Below are 18,659 nucleotides of genomic sequence, written 5' to 3'. Positions count from 1 at the left end.
AAAAGTATAGATAATATATTACCTTCTTCAGTGTTTTTGTATATAAATATAAAATTAGTAAAATCAAGAAAGAATAATATTAAAATTAAATCTAATATTTAGATTCTTCTATTTATTAAAAATTTATAAGATAAACATCTAAGCAAATAAGCAAACAAACTCATAGATAAATATAAAAAAAGTAAATCTAGAATGATGTCATCAGACCCTACCACTTAGTTAAAAAACTAAGCATATTTAAAGTTCGTTAACGAAGCCTCCATAGAAAAAAAAAAGATTAAAATTCGCTCCTTTTATTTATTCCATAAGTGTCAATATTTATGTCTTAAAGACTTGAATAATAAAGAATCTGAAACTTGCATGCAAAACTGTTAATTTGGTAATTTACCTTCAATTTTTGAACTAAAATTTAATCACACATCTTAAATTTCATAGCAATTTAATCTTAAAAGAGAGATAATTAATTTTATTAAATAATTTTATTCAAATAATATAGAGTTAGATAAGTTTCATGAATTCAGAAAATCCAAAAGACCTGAAAGCAAGATTTTCTATGCTCTTCCTTAAGATTTAAAATAGATTGAAGAAATGAACTTATCCCAAGATGAATATATGTTAAGGTAAAATCAATTCGGTTTATAGTCTACTGTTTAATTTGATTTTTTATCTGCCTAAGAGATTATGAATTTATTTGATTCACTCCATCAAAATATTATTAATTAGAAATTTATAGAATTTGCTACAAGAATATATCTAAAAATAATAAAAAAGAAAGCAATAATTTTTTATTTTAATCTTTAAATTACTTTTATCTTGAAATAAAATTCAATAATAAATTAATTAATAAATTCATTTTTTTTATTTTAAAAAGTAAAAAGAAAATTGCAGATTACAGAAAGAAGACATAAATTTATGTTGAAAATATGAAATTGTATCTTGATGATTGGGAGAAGCTCTACAAAAAATGAAATAAATAAATAAATTTTGAATTATTTATCAATTGATATTAATTTAAAAAACCAAATAATTTTTTAAAGACTCTAAAATTGTATATATATATTCAATTAATTAATTGATCTATCTTAGTAAAGCTTTATTTTATAATATTTCCTTATGAGATTTAAAATCTGTTTCTTAATTAACATTTATTTCCCTTTTTTAGAAATTTTTAATATTAAGAACAAGTTTCCCAAATATTTTTATTAAATTTTGAAGTAGAAATAAAAAATTTAGATATTTTATAATTATAAAAATTCTCAAAATTAATTGATAAAAGAATTATTTTTTGCTATTGGCTTAATAAAGATTAGTAGATGCTGATCTGATAGGTATTTAGCTAATTTTAATATGAATGTATGCTTTTAAAATAATTAAAAAACTCTTTTGCAATTTACTTAGTAATTTAGATAGATCAAATGATTAAAAATCTACATAATTAGCTTTTTATCAGATAAAAAAGAAAGAAATTTATGGAATAAGTCAAATTATTATAAAAAACCTAAATTAAAAAATACAAAAAAAAATAATAAATACATATTTAAAAGGAATTTCCAAAATGAAAATACAACACTTTTTATTATCAATAATTCTGATAAGCACTCTTTCTTCCATTACCGTGAAGGCAGATATAGGACTTTTTGATAGTGCAAGCAAAATATTTGTTGATAAAATTAAAGATTTATTTGAAAAATACATGTCTAGTGTAGATGAAAATGGAGTTAATTAAATGCAATTAAAGTTCATTTAGCAATTCTTAAAAAGTATAGCTTTAGGGGAAATAAGGCTTTATGATTGGGCATTACATCAAAAAGATTAAGTTAAAATAAAGGAAATGAAAGCTGAAGTAGATGGATTTATAGAGGCTATTTTCTAAGGCAAATACTCTACTCTCAGTTAACTTATCTAAGAAATCAGAAAAGAGAATCCATCAGAACTTAAAGGGCGCTTTTCTGAGGACACCTTTATGAAAGATATCTAAGATCAAGAAAACTAATAAATTCTTGTTAATGCCATAGTCAATAAGCTTTTTGAGTAATATGGAACAAAAGAAGCTCTCGTTTAATCTTTTAAAGATCTTGATTCTCTCAAGAAATTTTTAATAAAGTACAAAAATGTTAATGAAAGTGACATCGATCTTGCTATGAATTATTTAAAGGATGTTAAAAAAATCTAAAAAAGTTTAGAATTAGTTCTTTAAAAATTAACTGATGAATAAATGAGAAATAAGCTTGTAAACATCTTTATGAAGATGGCAAAATCTCAAGCTTCTGGATAAGGTAAAAATAATATAATTAAATTAAATAAATTAGTATGTAGATTAATTTTTAAAATATAAATAGATATATTAGAAATATTCTATACAGATAGCTAGTTAAGTGAACTCTTAATTGATACTGACTGGGAAACTCTTATCAAGCTTAAGGATTAAATTTATGCTTATGGAGGAAAAGCTTACTAAGAATATTAAAAGAAAAGAGATCAAGAAGAAAAAAGCAGATAGGAAAATAAACAAAATTAAGACTAAGATGAAGATGATGAAGAAGAAGAGGGAGAAGGAAGTTTGCAGAATGATAAATCTTCAGATTCATCAATGTCACTAGGAAAAATAATACTAATAATAGCAAGCATAGCCTTTGTAATTAGTTTGGTATTTGTTGGAATGAGAAAGTATAGATAAGCTAAGGCAGGAGATTCCGGATTTCATGATGAAAGATATTATGTGAACTCAAATCTTTGATCATTAAATCTTTTATAAAGAAATTCATTAATTTTTAGATGAAATTTATTAAATTTTTTTGTTACTGTAAAAAATTACTTTGTATATTCATTCTCTATTCTATTTCGTCAAAAGAGGATACTTTTAAATGGAAAGAATGTAATCTGATTCATTCACTTTAATATTGCTTCTATAAACTTTCCATAAAAAAATATATTGAAGTATTGTTTATATTTTTACTCTTTAACGCAAAAATTTCAAAATTTGAATGTTATCAAAGCAGATTTAATTATCCTAATTTAAATTTTAATTATTATAAACGGCATTTTTAAATTATTAAAAAATCAATTAATGATTAATTATTTAATAACTAACTGTGTTTACTTATATTTCTATCAATTAAATAGTTTTACTGTCTAGTTATTTCATATTTAAATATTTTAAGTTAGTTGGTCAATTTCTTATTAAAAACATGGTCCTATATGCTATTTTATTTAATTGTATTTGGTAAATCACTTTACTCAAAAATGATTGAGCAAGTGAGTTAATCTTCGACTGATAACAAAAAGGTAAGTTATTACTTAGGTCATTAAATAGATTTCAATTAATTTGCTTTTAAACAAGATGCCAGAAAACTATTACGTAAGATAAAAGTTAGAAAGTAATTAATCATAATAAATATATATTCAATAAAAAAAAAATAAATTAATCTGATTAAAAAAAGAGTAGATAAACTAACTAACTAATTAAAATTATGAAGCAACAAAAGCTGGTTTTAGCTTTTTTCATTTTAGCAACCTGCTTCTCAGTGATGAAAGCATAAAATGGAGATGAATAAGACATTTTTCTATAATTGATCAAAACTTAGATTAAAAGTGTTATTGAAAGTCCTGATTTCTAATATAATTTCATTTAAGGATTCACAAAATAGTTTATTTTTGGATAAATTAAACTATATGATTTAGCAGTAAATCACTCAAAATAAATAGGTTCAGATCAGGCAAAAAAAATCAAAGAGGAGATAGATGGGTTAGTTGGTATTCTTTTCCAAGGTCGCTTTTCTACTTTACAAGATTTAGTTGAAGACATCAAGAAAAATGATCCTACTTCTCTCAATAATATTTTTTCCAAAACAACATTTAACGAAGACCTTAAGCATTTCAATTACTAAGACTAATTGGCATAAGCAATCGCAAATAAGCTTATTGATAAAAATCAAAGCCCAAAGGAGAAGCTTACTTAATCTATTAAAAATCTTGACTTGATTAAGAAATTCTTAATCTAGTATAGAGGAGTTAAAGAAGAAGATGCTGAAAAAGCTTTTTCATATATCAAGGATTCTAATAAGCTTAAAAAAACTATGCTATTTGCATCCGAAAAGCTTTCTGATCCTAAAATTGCAGGATCATTAATGAAGCTTGCACTTAAGTTTAATGATGCTTAAAGAAATGGAAATGGTAAATAAAAATTAAATTTTTTAATTAATTAAAAACTCTTTAAAATTGATATATATTTTGTATAATAAATTAAATTTATAATATAGCAACTGATATCATCTCTTTGATTTAAGATGATAAAGCTTTATTAAGTCTTTTAGCTGATTAAGATTGGGGAGATCTCCTCAAGCTTAAAGATGAATTAACAAAGATTGGAGGAAAGGCTTATGAAGATTATTTAAAGAATGGAGGCGGATCTAGAGATAGAGATAATGATGACAACGATGATGATGATGAAGAAGAAGAAGATTTAGAAGGAGGTAAAAAAAAGCACTCATCAATGGGATTCGGAAAAATCTTTTTAATAATTCTTGGTGTTGTTTCAGTCATAGCTATTGCTTTTCTCATTTACAGAAAATATAATTAGAGTAAATATAACGACGGCTCTTACACAGAAAACAAGTAGCTCTACAGACCTACCGTTTGAATATGCAAAATATTTGTAAAAGATAACATATAAAATAAAAATTAATTTATTTTTCTATTTTATGACTGTTTCTCTACGTTTTTGAAAATATTATCTACTCTTTTTACTTACAGTATTGAATACCTATATTATTGACTTTAAATTAAATTTTAAATATATTCACAATAATTTAAATTTGTTGTAAATTATTTTTGTTATGAAATGTTTTTTTTTTGTTTTTTTAAATTAAAAATATTTATTTTTTCTCATTATATTTTATAAAATTATTCTTTTCATATATTTCTTAAATAATTTAATTCAATTTTTAATTAATTAATTAATAAATATTTTAAATAATATTTTTTGAAATAACTATTTTTACATCAATAAATATCAAATTTATTAAATTTTATTAAAAAATTAATTAAAAATGTTTTAATTATTAGTTTAGCTTTATAAATAATCAAATAATTTATGAATTTCATTTGTTTTATAAAATTAATTGCCAGTTTTTGTTAAATGCATGCATAGTATTTTTTAAAATTTATAAATCTAGTAAGGCCACATTATATATAAATTTTGAATGTGTATTTCTAAAAACTTTAAAAATGACTTTTTGATTGAATAACTTTTTTAAAAAAATAATTAAACTAAGAAAGTATCTATCTATCTATCTATCAATTTATCTAATTTAACTCAAATATTATAAATCAATTTGTAGAATGTATGTTCATTTATTTTCTATTTAAATTTAATATTTCAGTAGATATCCCTAAAAACCACAAAGATATAATAAATAGGGAAACACATAGTAGAAATTCCTATAATTAAGTTGCAGACCAAAAGAGAAAAGAGCAGGCAAAGTGAGATAAAACTCAATTAAAATATTTTTTATACAAGCATCAAGAGTAGAATAGTTAGGAGCACATTAATCCATAAAAACATTTAGATTTAATGTAAAATAGTGTCAATAGCAATCACTCTTAAAATGGTAGCAATTTGATGCATGAAATAGCTTTCAGCGATTAATTAATTAAATTCACTGTAACTGATAATGCATCAGCTCCATTAGTCAATTCTGTCTCTTCTATTGATAATTCAAATCACAGTGCTAATCCTGTGATAGAACTGCCTAATGAGTAAATAATATTATTCTGATTGGATTTTATTTATTCAAAATTATAACGATAACTTAAACAGGGTTGGAAAATTTAAAAAAGAAAATGAAAATTTTAATTTATAAATTTTTAAATTTAGAAGCAATATAAAATTTTAAATATGTAGGTAAATGAAGGTTGAAAAATCATAAAATCTGTTAATAAACATGCAGTTTGAGCTATCTGAACCATACTTAATTACAGTAAATCCTTTATTATTTTGTAAATGAATACTAGGATAGATAATATATACCTCTAGATGATAACATTAATAAATATTTAAAAGTGCTAAATCTAGTTTTATAAAAATTAGAACATTCACCTTGTTTCTACTTATATGGAGTTTTCCAAGGCTAATTTTGAGTTTTATCAAGCAAAGCAGAATTAGTTTTCGCATCAAAGAATAAATGGCATTGAAAAAAATGCTTAAAACCACTAATTTATAAACATGATTAAGCTTGAGCCAAGTCAATGCGGATTTTTAGAAAAATTAGGATTAGTTTCTGAGGAGTAATCTCAAAATAAAGAGTAAAAGCTTTATTCTTGATAATTTATTATTATAATAAGCATTTTGGAGAATACCATTAACATTATTTGTATTCATTTAGGTATTAGCTTAAAGTTTTAGGGATTGCATAAGCACTTAAGTTATAATTTTAAATTACAAGTCATACAGTTATGGATGTATTAGTTAAATTTTAAAATGACCATTAAAACTATTCGGATTCAGTATTTGATAATATAAAATAATTTTTGGGAAGTAAAATAAATATAAATTAAAATGACAACAAAATAATTAAATACTAATTTTTAATTTATAGGTGATTAAGATGATTTAACACACAATAAGTTATTAGATATTGATGATGTAAGAAAATAAAATATCATTTTTTTAATTAGAATTCGTTTTATTAATAAGATTTCTTTTGATATTTTTTTATTCATTAAAAATTATTACAAATGGTAATAGCAATATTCTTTTTGAATTATCAACTAGGCTTTAAGTCTTTTTAAAGTTTGCTTTGAAAGTATATAGATTTTTGGTTATAAATTAAGTTGTAGTCCTCCTGCTTCTCATGTATGATTGATTATTTAAAGTAGTTCACCATAACATTTTTAATAATTTTTCATTTCAATAGGGAGTCGGTTTGTTAAATTTGTCGAATATATTTTACAAACATAATAGAATAGAAGAAGCTATTGAAACAGAAATCTTGTCAGGATTATCGTTTATGAGTTCAAGAAAATTTGTTCAATCATCAGAAATCTTTATGAAAGCTGCTAAATATTTTAGAAATAAATATTTAAAAAGTATATCTAAAGATATGAATTAAGTGCTTCTGAGTAAATTAATTATCTAATTTCATTTTAATAATTGCTTATTTAATAATATAAGAGAAGAGTAAATAGAATAACAATTTAATTGAATCAATTCAAAACAGTTAAGTAGGAAAGCTATAGTTAGAAAAAAGCGGAGATTTAATGAATTATATTCTTCAAAGAAATAGTTTAAAATAACATTTTCAGCTCTTTCAAAGTGCCCAATCTATATAACCCTCTCATTAAATTAGAACATCCTACTCTGTTTAAGGAAATAATTACTTTGTTTAAGAAAATTAGTTAAAGCAAAATCTCTTAGATAACGCTAGTTTTAATTCATTAATTTAGCAAACTTCCAATAAGAATTTGATAAAATCAGCTAAAATGGAATTGCTTGCAGCTGATTGTATTGTTTAGCCCTGCATGCTAAATTTAAAAGTAGCTGCTTATTCTAGAGCTATTGACTCTTTTACTAATATGAATGACGACTTATAAGTCAATATAAATAATAATTTTGATCCTTACTCTGCATTATTAAAATTGAGTCCTCATTTAACAAAATTGTGTTTAAAATGTTTAACTGATAAATAAGAAAATATTCAAATAGCTGCAATAAAAACTCTTGAATTTATGGTAGAGCAGTTAGGCTGTACTTTAGGAAACCAGCTGCCTTGTATTTTAATATCAGTGTTTATGAATTACCCTATATTAAAAGAAGAAGAATAAACAATATTAAAATAATATGACATTTCTGATAGTGAAGATAATGAAGAATAATGGGCTTTAAGTTAAAATTCATCAAGAAGTGGCTTAAAAACTGACAAAGATGATTCTGATAAGAAAAGAAATTCGAGCAACATAGAAAATATTGAAAATGAAGAAGATTTAGAAAAAGAAATATTTCATGATGAAAATGCAGATAGAGTATTGAAAAATGAAGATACTACCAAAAAAGCTAGCAAAAGTGAAAATGAAGCAAAAAAAATAATCATTGTAGAAGAAGAGAGGTTTGAAGAGTTAGATTTCGAAAAAGAAAAATAAGTAAATCAATTAATCAATCAATCATTGTTATTAAAAAGTTTAAATAAATTATAAAAACTATAGCCAACTAAGAAAACTTAAAAAGAAACAGAGATAGATAAAAAATTTACCAAGAAAGGCTCAAATTCATTACAAACTCTAGCTCAAATAAGAAAAAAGATGGAAAAAAGGTAAAAAGGAAACTTTGTTTCTAAGGGTAGCTTTTAGCATATTGTAGATAGCTACCATCATTTTTTGGAGACTTTTATAAATGTGTTAGCTTCAGCAAGTTCTTAAATTCTCAGAATTATATTTTAGGAGATAATTAGTGTATATATTCTTTTAAGAGAGCTTTCTCCTGATCTTCGTATATATGTATTTAGAATAGCTGAAAAAATTCTAGCCATATGTTAAGGTGATGTTTAGGTACTTATAATTAATTTATTATTTAAATATTTTAGTTTATAGTTTAATATTTTTAATAAAAATTAAGTTGATTTCTTAATGAAATATTTAATAAGTGGCTATATAGTAAAAGTGTTATTTACTAAGAATAATGTTATATAAATTCACTTTTAAGCAGCTTATTGAAATCAATTCCAAAAATAATAAACTATTTATTTATTTACTTAAAAATAAAATTCAAGAAATATATTTTCAGTCAGTTTATTGAAATAAATTCATTCATTCATTCACACACTATAATAAATGTGAATATCAAAAAAAATTTAAATTCAATTGCTGAATAATATATTTGATTTATCCATTTAATAAATAATTAACAAAATCGTGTTATTTAAACTAAGTTGCATAAATAAATTAATATTTCCCAAATTCATATTTAATTATAGACTTTTTATTAATAAAATTTAAAGATTGATATGAGCTTTTTTCATTACATGCTTTATGCTATTGATGGATCTGGATATGAAAGTTTTTACACTGAAGCACAGATAACAAATATATAATATTATGCTTTAAAACTTTGGGAAACGATTAAATTAAAATTGGTTTACAATATGAACATTTCTTAGTTAAATGGAGTCATAAATTGGATTTCAGAAATGCTATTAGCTCTGCTAGAAGCAGAATAAGAAGGGGAGAAAAAAGATCTTTAAAATATTTTGAACAAAGTGTATCAGCTACTTGATTTAATTACAATCATTACTATTAGATATCATACTAATAGAAAGAATTTAAGCCCAACTACTTTTATAAAAAGCGATTCTTACTACTCTAAGTAAGAAGAGCTAAATTTAGAAAAGTAAATTAATGATGAGACTGATTCTGTTCTTGCTAACTTAGTTGATAATGGAGAAGATGAAAACTAAACAAATCAATCAAATGAAAATAAGAAAACAGAAAAAGTCAGTCAATTGGATGTAGAAGAAGAAACAAATATAATTCTTAAGTATTTTAAAAAAATAAAGCTAAATAATGATAATTAAAATAAAACTGATCAAAAGCTTATTCTCATTAATTAAAAGGCTCAAATATGTGTTGATAACTTAATTAAACCACTTATTTTGTGGGTTGAAAACTCTTTACAATATTAAAGTTAAATTGATATATTTAAGAATATCTGGTTAGTGATGGTTGAAATAATGCCTGAAGAAAGTAGTATAAACCTTTTTGATGTAGCCTATCCACTTTTAGAAAGGGTTGCAGAACATATCTAAATGTCATCTCCTCCACATCTTATGCTTGAATTCATTAAAATTATTATTTCTTCACTTCCTAAGCTTAAACTTAATGCTTAAAATGAAAATGTTTACTTTCTCCAATAATTTTTTATAATATTTTGTGACTGCATTCCTCACAGCGTGAATGATGAACCATTTTAAATTTTTGATATTTTACTTTATATAATACAACTCCACTTAAATCCTGAGATTGTCAAAGTAAACATTTATTCTCAAATTAAATATAAATTCTTATTTTTAAATTTAGAAATGCATAGATACTTTGGTTGATAAGTTCACGATGAGAGGAAAAGCATAAAAGAGGTCTTAAGAGTTTTTTTTAAGGGTTTTAGCGAGTAAAAAGAATGTAAATTCTTTTAAATATTTTATTGATGAATGTCTAGTGAGCAATTAAGAGCCTCAGTTTGTCAACCAAAACAAAAAGACAAAGCAGGTTAAAATGGCTTATAAAGATTAAGATTTGAAATAGTTTAACAACAAATACGAAATATTTCAAGAAAAAATTAACTTACTGCAAGAAGGCTTAATTTATCTAAAATATTATCATTTTGAAAATCTAAAATTACTTTTTGAAGAAAACATATTAAGCTAAGCGATAATTAGTAAAAAATTAATTGTTTTAAAATTTAATTGATTCAAATAATTTTCTTTTAATCATAGAAATTATAAATAGTGGCAACTCAAAAGTGCGAATAAAAGCTACAAATATTGCAAAAATATTTCTAGAATAGTATTTAAAAGGATTTTCTTCATAGATAGCAAAGAAAAATAAATAAGAATAAGGTAAATCAAAATTAATAAGAAAAAATTTATAGTAATTATTTTTTTAATACTTAAGGTAAAAAGAACAAGTTAGATACTTCAAAAAAGGGTGGCACTTTGAATACTTAAGAGAAAGAAATAGAAGATCCTGATTTTTATCAAAATATATTTAAAACAGACATCGCTGAGACAAAATACATTGATCAAATTCAAGTTTTAATGATTAAGTTTTAGCTGCAAATTACTAAGGTGACTTTTTGCTAAGAAAATAGAGATAATAAATTGTTGTTTAATTCTTTAATTATCCTAGATTTATTATTTCAAACTATTTTTAGTGGACCATCTGTATAAAATGAAATAGAAAAATATATAAAAGAAAAATAACCAGAGATATCAAATACATTTGTTGTTGAATCGAATTCTGATAAAAATTAAGCTAATGAAAATAACTTGACTTCAGCTGAATCTTAAAATTTTTAACTTGTGCCCGACTCCAATGATTTAGATCTTAATAACTTATTGATTTAACCTAATACTCTATTTATTAGAACTTCCAGTGAATTTTAGGAGTTGAGGTTAAATGAAATCATCGACTTGGTTCCTTTAGTCTCAAATCTTCTTCACTCACCTTGGAGCAATATAAGAAGTTTAACTTACGGGCTACTCTGCTATTGGGTGAAACCAAATATTGTAAATATTTAATTAATTTTCTGCTTTAAGTTTGAAATAAAATATTAATTTAATTTTTTTTAGGGAAATTATAAAACTGCACAGTAAAAATAATTTATGAATCTAATTTTAGATATCATAGAAAGCTTACTAATAAATTAAGAAAGTGAATGTAGAACAGGTGGCTTAAATATTGTAGGTTCTTTATGTGGCCTTGGATATAATTTTGATGCTTACACTGATAAAATGAAAGATATTTTAGGACTATTTCGTCAATGTGAGAATATTATACCTGCTAAAATATGGAAAGCAATTTATAAAATTTAATTTGATTGGGATTCTACAAACTAAGCAGCAGCTCTTGCTTTGATTTAACTTTGTGCTCCGAAGAAAAAAATTAAAAAATTTTATTTGCAAATGAATAAAACATCTTCGATAGTTCTTAATTTAGATCAAAAAAATAATAGCAATAGTAGATTGAGTGTTTTTTCTTAGTTGAACCAAGGAAAAGATGACTCTTTTATCAAATTTTCTAACATATTTAGTAAATAAAATGAAAAAAAGAATATAAAGAGGGCATAGTCAGTTTAAGTTTCATCTCTTTAGAAACAATCAAACGAAAAGGGGTAAGATAATTAAGAAAATAAATAAATATCTGAATTGGTGATTAGTAGAAATAATGATAATTTATTAGTATCCAATTAAGATGAGGTGATTCAGAAATATTAAGAAGAAAATGCTAAAATGGGTTCACAGAATGAGTATAAGAATTCAGTTAAAAGCGCTAACATAATAAATAATAATTCTAATCAAGACGAAGAAGAATCATAAAAAGTATTTAGTGATGATGAAATTGAAGGAATCTTTTGGGTTGAACAATTAAACTCAAAAGATATTAGAGACTACATTTCGATGTTTAGAAATGAATATAAAGTAAATTTTTATCATTTAATTTAAATGTATTTACATAATCATATCATTTAATAAAAAGCCTCCTTCAACATTATGGATAGAAAGAGTAAATTATAATAATGAAGAGGATTCTGGTTAATTATTTTAAGACTAGCAGGAAGCAATATAATTATCTGAAGAAACTGATATCTTAACTGTCTAGCAAAGAAGTAATGCTTAGTAGAAATAATAGGCTTAGCAAATCAATTTTAGGTAATAGAATAACTAAAACCACTAGCTTGGATAGTATATAGATTAGGAAGTTCAATTTTAATAGACTAATGGAATCAAAGTATTTAATGAATAGAATGAATAAGATTAAGGAGCTAAAGCGAGTAAAATGCATAGAGGAAATATTAATCATGACATTATTGATGATTAATTAGAGTTAGAATAATTAGGAATTATAGATGCTGGGGATGAAGATTGGAATGAGAGTGAAGAAAATAGAATTGTTAACTAACATAATTCAGATTTATAATTCTAAGCAAAAAAAGATAAAGATTAGCTTAGCGATAATCAAAATACTAAGTAAACTCAATACCTTACTGATGAAGAACCTTAATAGAAGCTATTTATTAATGAGAGAGTAAAATTAACTACAACTTATCAATACATCATAAATGTTATTAAATTTAAGAAAAAGTTTTAAAGCAATAAAAATTAGCAGAGTTCTCAAAATTCAAATGAATATTTAGGTTCTCCTCGAGATATGATTTAGAAAAAAGTAAACTAAATTAATCAATCAATTTCATGTATGGAAAATATAAAAATTAATATTTTTGCTAAAATTATAGGAGAGAACTAAAAATCAATAGACTTTTCCAACAGATGACGATGATGATTTAGATGAAGAAGCTTTGGAAGCTGAATTGAAAGATAAAATAGAATAAAATTTTAACATAAATTCTGAAACTAATGAACTAGAGCTTATGGATGATTAAAGCTATTCATATTAGCCACTCTAGCATTAAAAACTCTTTATTAATCCTTAAAGCAACTCAAATTTAAAAACTCCTGCAAATTAAAAAAGAGAAACTTATAATTTGCCTACATCTAACTCAGAAGAAGAAGTTATCAATAATTAAATAAACGTCAATCACGAGTCAAAGACTTACTTATAGAAATTGATGCAAACTAACTCTGATAAAAAGAATAAAATTATGAAAAACTTAGATATACTTTCTTAAACGTCATCAAAATAAGACGAAGTTATTAGATTAAGTGAAAGTTCTTCTATTTCTAAAGAAGAAAATGAATCTAGTAAAAATTAGCTTTAAGAAATAGTTCACAGTGGCGAATTAGAAAAAGATGACAAATTAAAAATAAAAGTAGAAAATGATTTTTAAGAATAATTGAATACTTAATAGAATGAAAATGTAGATAAAAATGAAAAGTAAAATATTTAAAGTTAAAAGTAAGACTAAAATAAAAGTGAAAAAGTATTCAATATAAACTCATTTTTAATGAATGATAAGGAATATAAACAATAAAAAATATACTAAGACTAAAAATAACTCCTTCTTAAGCAATCAAAAATGAGTAATCTTTTAACTAATTAGCAATAGTAATAGACTAACGATAATAAAAATAATTAACTGAGTCATATAAACATTTAGTAACAAATTATTTAATAATAATAACTTCTTGCTGATGCATAGTCAAAGAAAAAATAGCCTATTTTAATAGAAGGAGATGGAAATAGTAGTAATAAGTTAATGCAGTTAAGTGATAGCAATAGTATTTAAGATTTTTGTTTTGATATCAATCACGATACTTCATCATCATAAGAAAAGACAGAAAATGCGAATGATAAATTATTTTACATAAGCAAAACATAGGAAAGTGGTGATTTAAATGAAACAGATAATTATAATAAAAATAATTTTGAAATTTTAGATAGCAATGAAACACAACAGAGCAATGATTCTGAAAAATCAAATAAACTCTATAGCAAAACTTAACAAAGTTAGGAGTAAAATATCAAATGGGAAAATATTTCCTTAAAACTCTAGCAATAGTAGCAAAATAAAGGAAATAAATTTGAGCAGGCTTTGGCTTTTTCATTTTAAAATTCAAATCAAACATCTATGCCTCAGTCTAACCATGCCTCAGTACTTTTAATTCAAAATAAAAAAGGAGAAGAAGTATCATCATCTATAGCTTAATAATCTGAACAAACTTCTTCAAAAGTTTTTAATTCATTTTAAATGGTTTAACATTAAAAATCAAATGATGAAGATACTTCACCTAATAAATTATATGATGGTTCATAATTCTAATCTGCAGAATTCGAAAGATCTCCTGATACTGATAGAGAAAATATTTTAAATATAAATTTATATTAGAATGATAAAATTAATAATTTCGGAAGTAGTCCTCCAATTGCTAGAAAAATAATCCAAGATGAAAAAACAAAAGAGAATTTTGTGTAGAGTTGTCAAAATTATTAAAACTTTGACTATGAAAAGCAAAATTATGAAAAGTATTTGGAAAAAGACAAAAATGAATCATAGAAGAAAAACGATTTTAGAGAATGCAGTTAAGAAAGTTTAATGCAGCAGCTTGCTAATTACTAGAAATTTGACAAAAAAACAACTCTTTAATACACTTCTTCTTCAGAAGATTAAGTAGTCATACTCGATAGTAACCAAACTTTAGACAGACCCACATCTAAAGATAATAAATCAAAGATTTTAATTGACACTTCAGGAAATTATTCTAAAAATAGCGCAGGAGGGTTTTCCTCAGATGACAGGAGATAACAAAAAAATTTAAGTAATATTGATGAAGTTTTGGAAGAAAGCAAATTTGTCTAATAGAATACAAATGGATTAGTTACTACGATTAAAAAGAAAATCTAAAAAAAAGATTAAGATGGAGAATAATATTTCGTTCGAGAAGGCGAAAGTTCAAGATATAATAAAAAAGACGAAGGTATCATTGAAGAATTTCTAACAGAAGAAGAAAGCTCTACTGAAGAACAATCTCAGGTAAAATTGAAGTAAAGATATGCTTCTGAACCTGCTGCTCTGCAACCAATTTATCCTATTTCTTCAGCATAAAGCCCTTCTTAATCTCTTCTTTAAAAGTCTGAAGAATACTTTGGTAGATTTTAAGGCTAGGTATAATAAATTAATACTCCACTGCTTTCTGGCTAATCGCATTTAATCAGCTAGCAAAGCACTTAGTAATAAATTTTATCAACTGCTAATGCTACAGGTAACACAACTGCACACGAGATAAATCATATCAACTCTGCAAGCTCAAAAAATACAAAGAGATCAGTAAATAAAAGCAAGGAGAGATCGAACTCTCCAAAACACAAGAAAACATAAAAAAAGATGCAAACACAACTACAATAAACTAATAACCAAATTTAATAATAGCAGTTATAGATTTATCAGTAGCAAAATTAACAGCTATCATAATTACAATCTATATCTTCATATTAGTAAAGTCAGTTGCATTCTCCTCAATAGTAATAGCAGACTCAGTATTACAATTCAGAAAACTTAACTGCATTTTAAACTCCTCTCATTTAAAAATCCCTAACACCAAGCAATAGAGCTAAAGAAATAGCTTTCAGAAGAAACAGCAACAGCAGCTAAAAAGGTTTATCAGCACAGTCAAACGGAGAAATCTTTACAAGTAAAAAGAGACTAAATATGAATGACAACATTCACTCTCATCATTTACAAAATAACTAATACATGAATAATAGCAGCAATAGTAAACATAATAAGACGAGTGAGAGTGGAGGAAATGGGACTCATGGAAAGTATTATAAATCAATAGGATACAAATTATTGACAAAAAATCATTCCACGAATAATATCTTCAACACAAGCAGTTTGATTAATACAACTTAAGGTAGCACAAGCTTTAATAATGGAAGTGCTATTAATTTAGCTCTATCTTAGTTGCATAATAACACATCTAACAACTAACAAAAAAGCAATAACGTATGTAAAGATAAGCTTATTAAAAAACTAATGACAAGTAAAGGATTAGATGCTTCAGAGCTGAAGTCAGTTATAAAACTTCATCAATAAACTTAGATGTTCTTTAATCATCCATAAAATACATAATACATACCTATTGGATCAAGCAGTGGAGATACTAAAAATAGGGTAATGTTATCAAAGTCTCCTTAGTAGAAAAATATTAGAAAGTCATCTCATGATTCAGCTGAAAAGAGCAAGAAAAAAAGCAAGAGCACATCTCCCCTAAATGAAAGAATAGAAATGTCATCTGACGAGAATAAAGACTCCTATCCCAATTCACTTCATATATCATCAAATTATTAAAATTCTTTAAAAAATTCAAAGCTGGGAGTTTAATTTTCTAAGGACTAAATACACAACTCAAGTAAAAGCTAAAATATAAGCGAGCAACTCTAATCATTCTAATCATAGAAGTAGTTTAAAAAAGGAGAATAACAGCTTAAAAGCCAATAAAATATTAATTAATAACAGTATTTATAAAGCAGCATAACTGCTAATTAGTTTGATGATGATTAAATATAGTAAAGATACAAAAGGAATTTTTCAAATTTGTAAATAAATGAAGAAAAAAATGAAAATAGCGATGATACCTCTAAAGCCACTGTCAACGATGATCTATCCCATCATTTTTAAACTTTAAGCTAACAAGGAAGAAGTAACTCTTATGGAAAAATTCATAATAACTCTGGAAAAAAGAAAAGAAAATCTAAGTCTAAAGAATAGCTAACATTAAATGAAAATGGCTATGAAATAACAAATTCAAAAAAAGAGAAGTTTGGTTTAAATGAGAAAGAACTCACTGTATCTTTAGCTTCTTCTACAAAAAGTAGCAATGTTTAAATCAAGAATAAAAAATTTTAACCTTTAAATATTTCAGGATTAAATCCTCAACAAATTAAAACATAACCTTCTTCATCTAAACAACAACAACAACAGCAATAGCAATAACAATTTGAGAGATTTCTCAATTAAGGAGCCTCTTCAGGAAATAAGCAAAATATTTAAAATAAAAGGTCATCATCTTCAAAAAAATAAAAAGAACTTTCAAAATCAAAATCGAAAAAAGAAGTGGTTATCCTACAAAATATATCATAATAAATTTAATCATTTAATCAACAAGTAAATAATAATACTAGCAGTGGATAAATAAATTAAGAACAGTAAATAAATAAGTAAAAATTAAAGAATGAAATTCTCAATTTTGCTCCTATAAACTAAAACAAAAATAAAAAGTATGAATCAACAATATCCTCTTAATTAAAAATGCTTTAATAAAGCTCAAACACTTAGCCTTAGCAGCTAAGCAATGACAGTTATTTAGTTTTTGATGCTTAGCAGTAATTTTTTAAAATCCAAAACATTAACTAAAATCCTAATTCAAACTACAACGAATTTATGAAGAATGCCTAGCAAATGATAAATAACAAAAATAATTAGCAGAAAAATATTAACAAAGAAATAATGGATGAATTAAATTAAACCTTGTGATTACACGATAAAATGAGTTTAAATGCCTTTCTAGCCAAGAATTTTGTATTTTAAATATGAAATAGTATTTATATATTTTTCTATATATTTCTAACTACAATAAATTTATCTCTTGGAATTATTTATTTATTAATACATGCTTCAAGATTAATAAATCAATTAATTAATTAATCAATCGATTTTCTATTTTTTTTTGGCTTTCTAAATAATTATAAATAATAAAAAAATAGATGAGTTAAATAAATATTTTAAATATATATTATGAAATAGTTAATATTGATATATAATAATATATGATGATATCTACTATTTATCTAAATTACTTTTTAAGTTTAGTTTTTAGAGTTATTCTTGGATACATACTACGAGATTAAATCAATCAATTAATTTTCTATTTTTTATTTTTGTTTTCCAAAAACTAACGAGAAACTTCTATTTTTTATTTTATCTATTTTCAACTATCTATTATTATTTTATTTGGTATTAATGTGCTAGAGTGAATAACTTATGATCAAATCTGATGGTTTATAATTTTTTACTTTAATCTCTTTTATTTAAAGTGAAAATTAATGATTTGCAAATCTTTGTAATTTTACTTTTAAAATTTAGAAATTTATTTTTAACTTTGATAATATATATATTTCTTGATTTATTTTATTGAAGCTTTTTGTTGTTTTATTAATGGAATGTAAAAAAGAAATTTCATAAATTTGTATAACTTTTATTATCATTTTTGAGTTTTAAGATTAGAATGTTTTAGAAATATCTACAGTGACGTACATAAAGTAAAGTAGTGTTGCAAACGATGAATTTTGATTGATTTTATTTTTTTTGCGTAGTATATTGAAAATATATGATATTATTGTGGATTAAAAATAATCTTATTGTAATTTTTTCATTAAAATATTAACTTTTCTCAAAAATTGTATCAAGATTATTGGATATTATATCTGAGTAGTTAATA

The 18,659-nt window shown here is 23.9% G+C and overlaps 4 protein-coding genes across 4 annotated transcripts; all 4 read left to right on the top strand. All coding sequences in view use genetic code 6, as the record gives it.

Annotated features, from left to right (window-relative positions):
• Nucleotides 1-80: 80 nt before the first annotated feature.
• On the top strand, nt 81-1,129 carry TTHERM_000030359 (hypothetical protein). Its single transcript, XM_012797106.1, has 3 exons — nt 81-379; nt 497-620; nt 872-1,129. The coding sequence occupies exons 1-3, from the start codon at nt 193-195 to the stop codon at nt 966-968; spliced, it is 408 nt and encodes a 135-aa protein (XP_012652560.1). The 5' UTR covers nt 81-192; the 3' UTR covers nt 969-1,129.
• A 352-nt stretch (nt 1,130-1,481) lies between these two features.
• Nucleotides 1,482-2,890, top strand: TTHERM_00030350 (transmembrane protein, putative). Its single transcript, XM_971839.3, has 2 exons — nt 1,482-2,276; nt 2,340-2,890. The coding sequence occupies exons 1-2, from the start codon at nt 1,556-1,558 to the stop codon at nt 2,735-2,737; spliced, it is 1,119 nt and encodes a 372-aa protein (XP_976932.2). The 5' UTR covers nt 1,482-1,555; the 3' UTR covers nt 2,738-2,890.
• A 580-nt stretch (nt 2,891-3,470) lies between these two features.
• On the top strand, nt 3,471-4,639 carry TTHERM_00030340 (transmembrane protein, putative; the record flags this gene model as incomplete). Its single annotated transcript, XM_971838.3, has 2 exons — nt 3,471-4,173; nt 4,260-4,639. 2 exons carry the CDS (start codon nt 3,471-3,473, stop codon nt 4,637-4,639), a joined length of 1,083 nt encoding a protein of 360 aa, XP_976931.2.
• A 933-nt stretch (nt 4,640-5,572) lies between these two features.
• Nucleotides 5,573-17,695, top strand: TTHERM_00030330 (hypothetical protein; the record flags this gene model as incomplete). The annotated part of the gene is made up of 17 exons (XM_971837.2): nt 5,573-5,757; nt 5,903-5,978; nt 6,089-6,303; nt 6,384-6,535; nt 6,597-6,643; nt 6,773-6,853; nt 6,915-7,119; nt 7,172-8,136; nt 8,200-8,541; nt 8,991-10,016; nt 10,066-10,420; nt 10,479-10,601; nt 10,657-11,270; nt 11,334-12,182; nt 12,241-12,789; nt 12,841-12,927; nt 12,998-17,695. The coding sequence occupies 17 exons, from the start codon at nt 5,573-5,575 to the stop codon at nt 17,693-17,695; spliced, it is 10,569 nt and encodes a 3,522-aa protein (XP_976930.2).
• Nucleotides 17,696-18,659: the final 964 nt, after the last annotated feature.

Source organism: Tetrahymena thermophila (genome assembly GCF_000189635.1).
Source record: "Tetrahymena thermophila SB210 genomic scaffold scf_8254667, whole genome shotgun sequence".
NCBI lineage: Eukaryota > Ciliophora > Oligohymenophorea > Hymenostomatida > Tetrahymenidae > Tetrahymena > Tetrahymena thermophila.
Note: the sequence above shows the minus strand (reverse complement) of the source record. Positions and strands in the feature narration are given on the sequence as shown.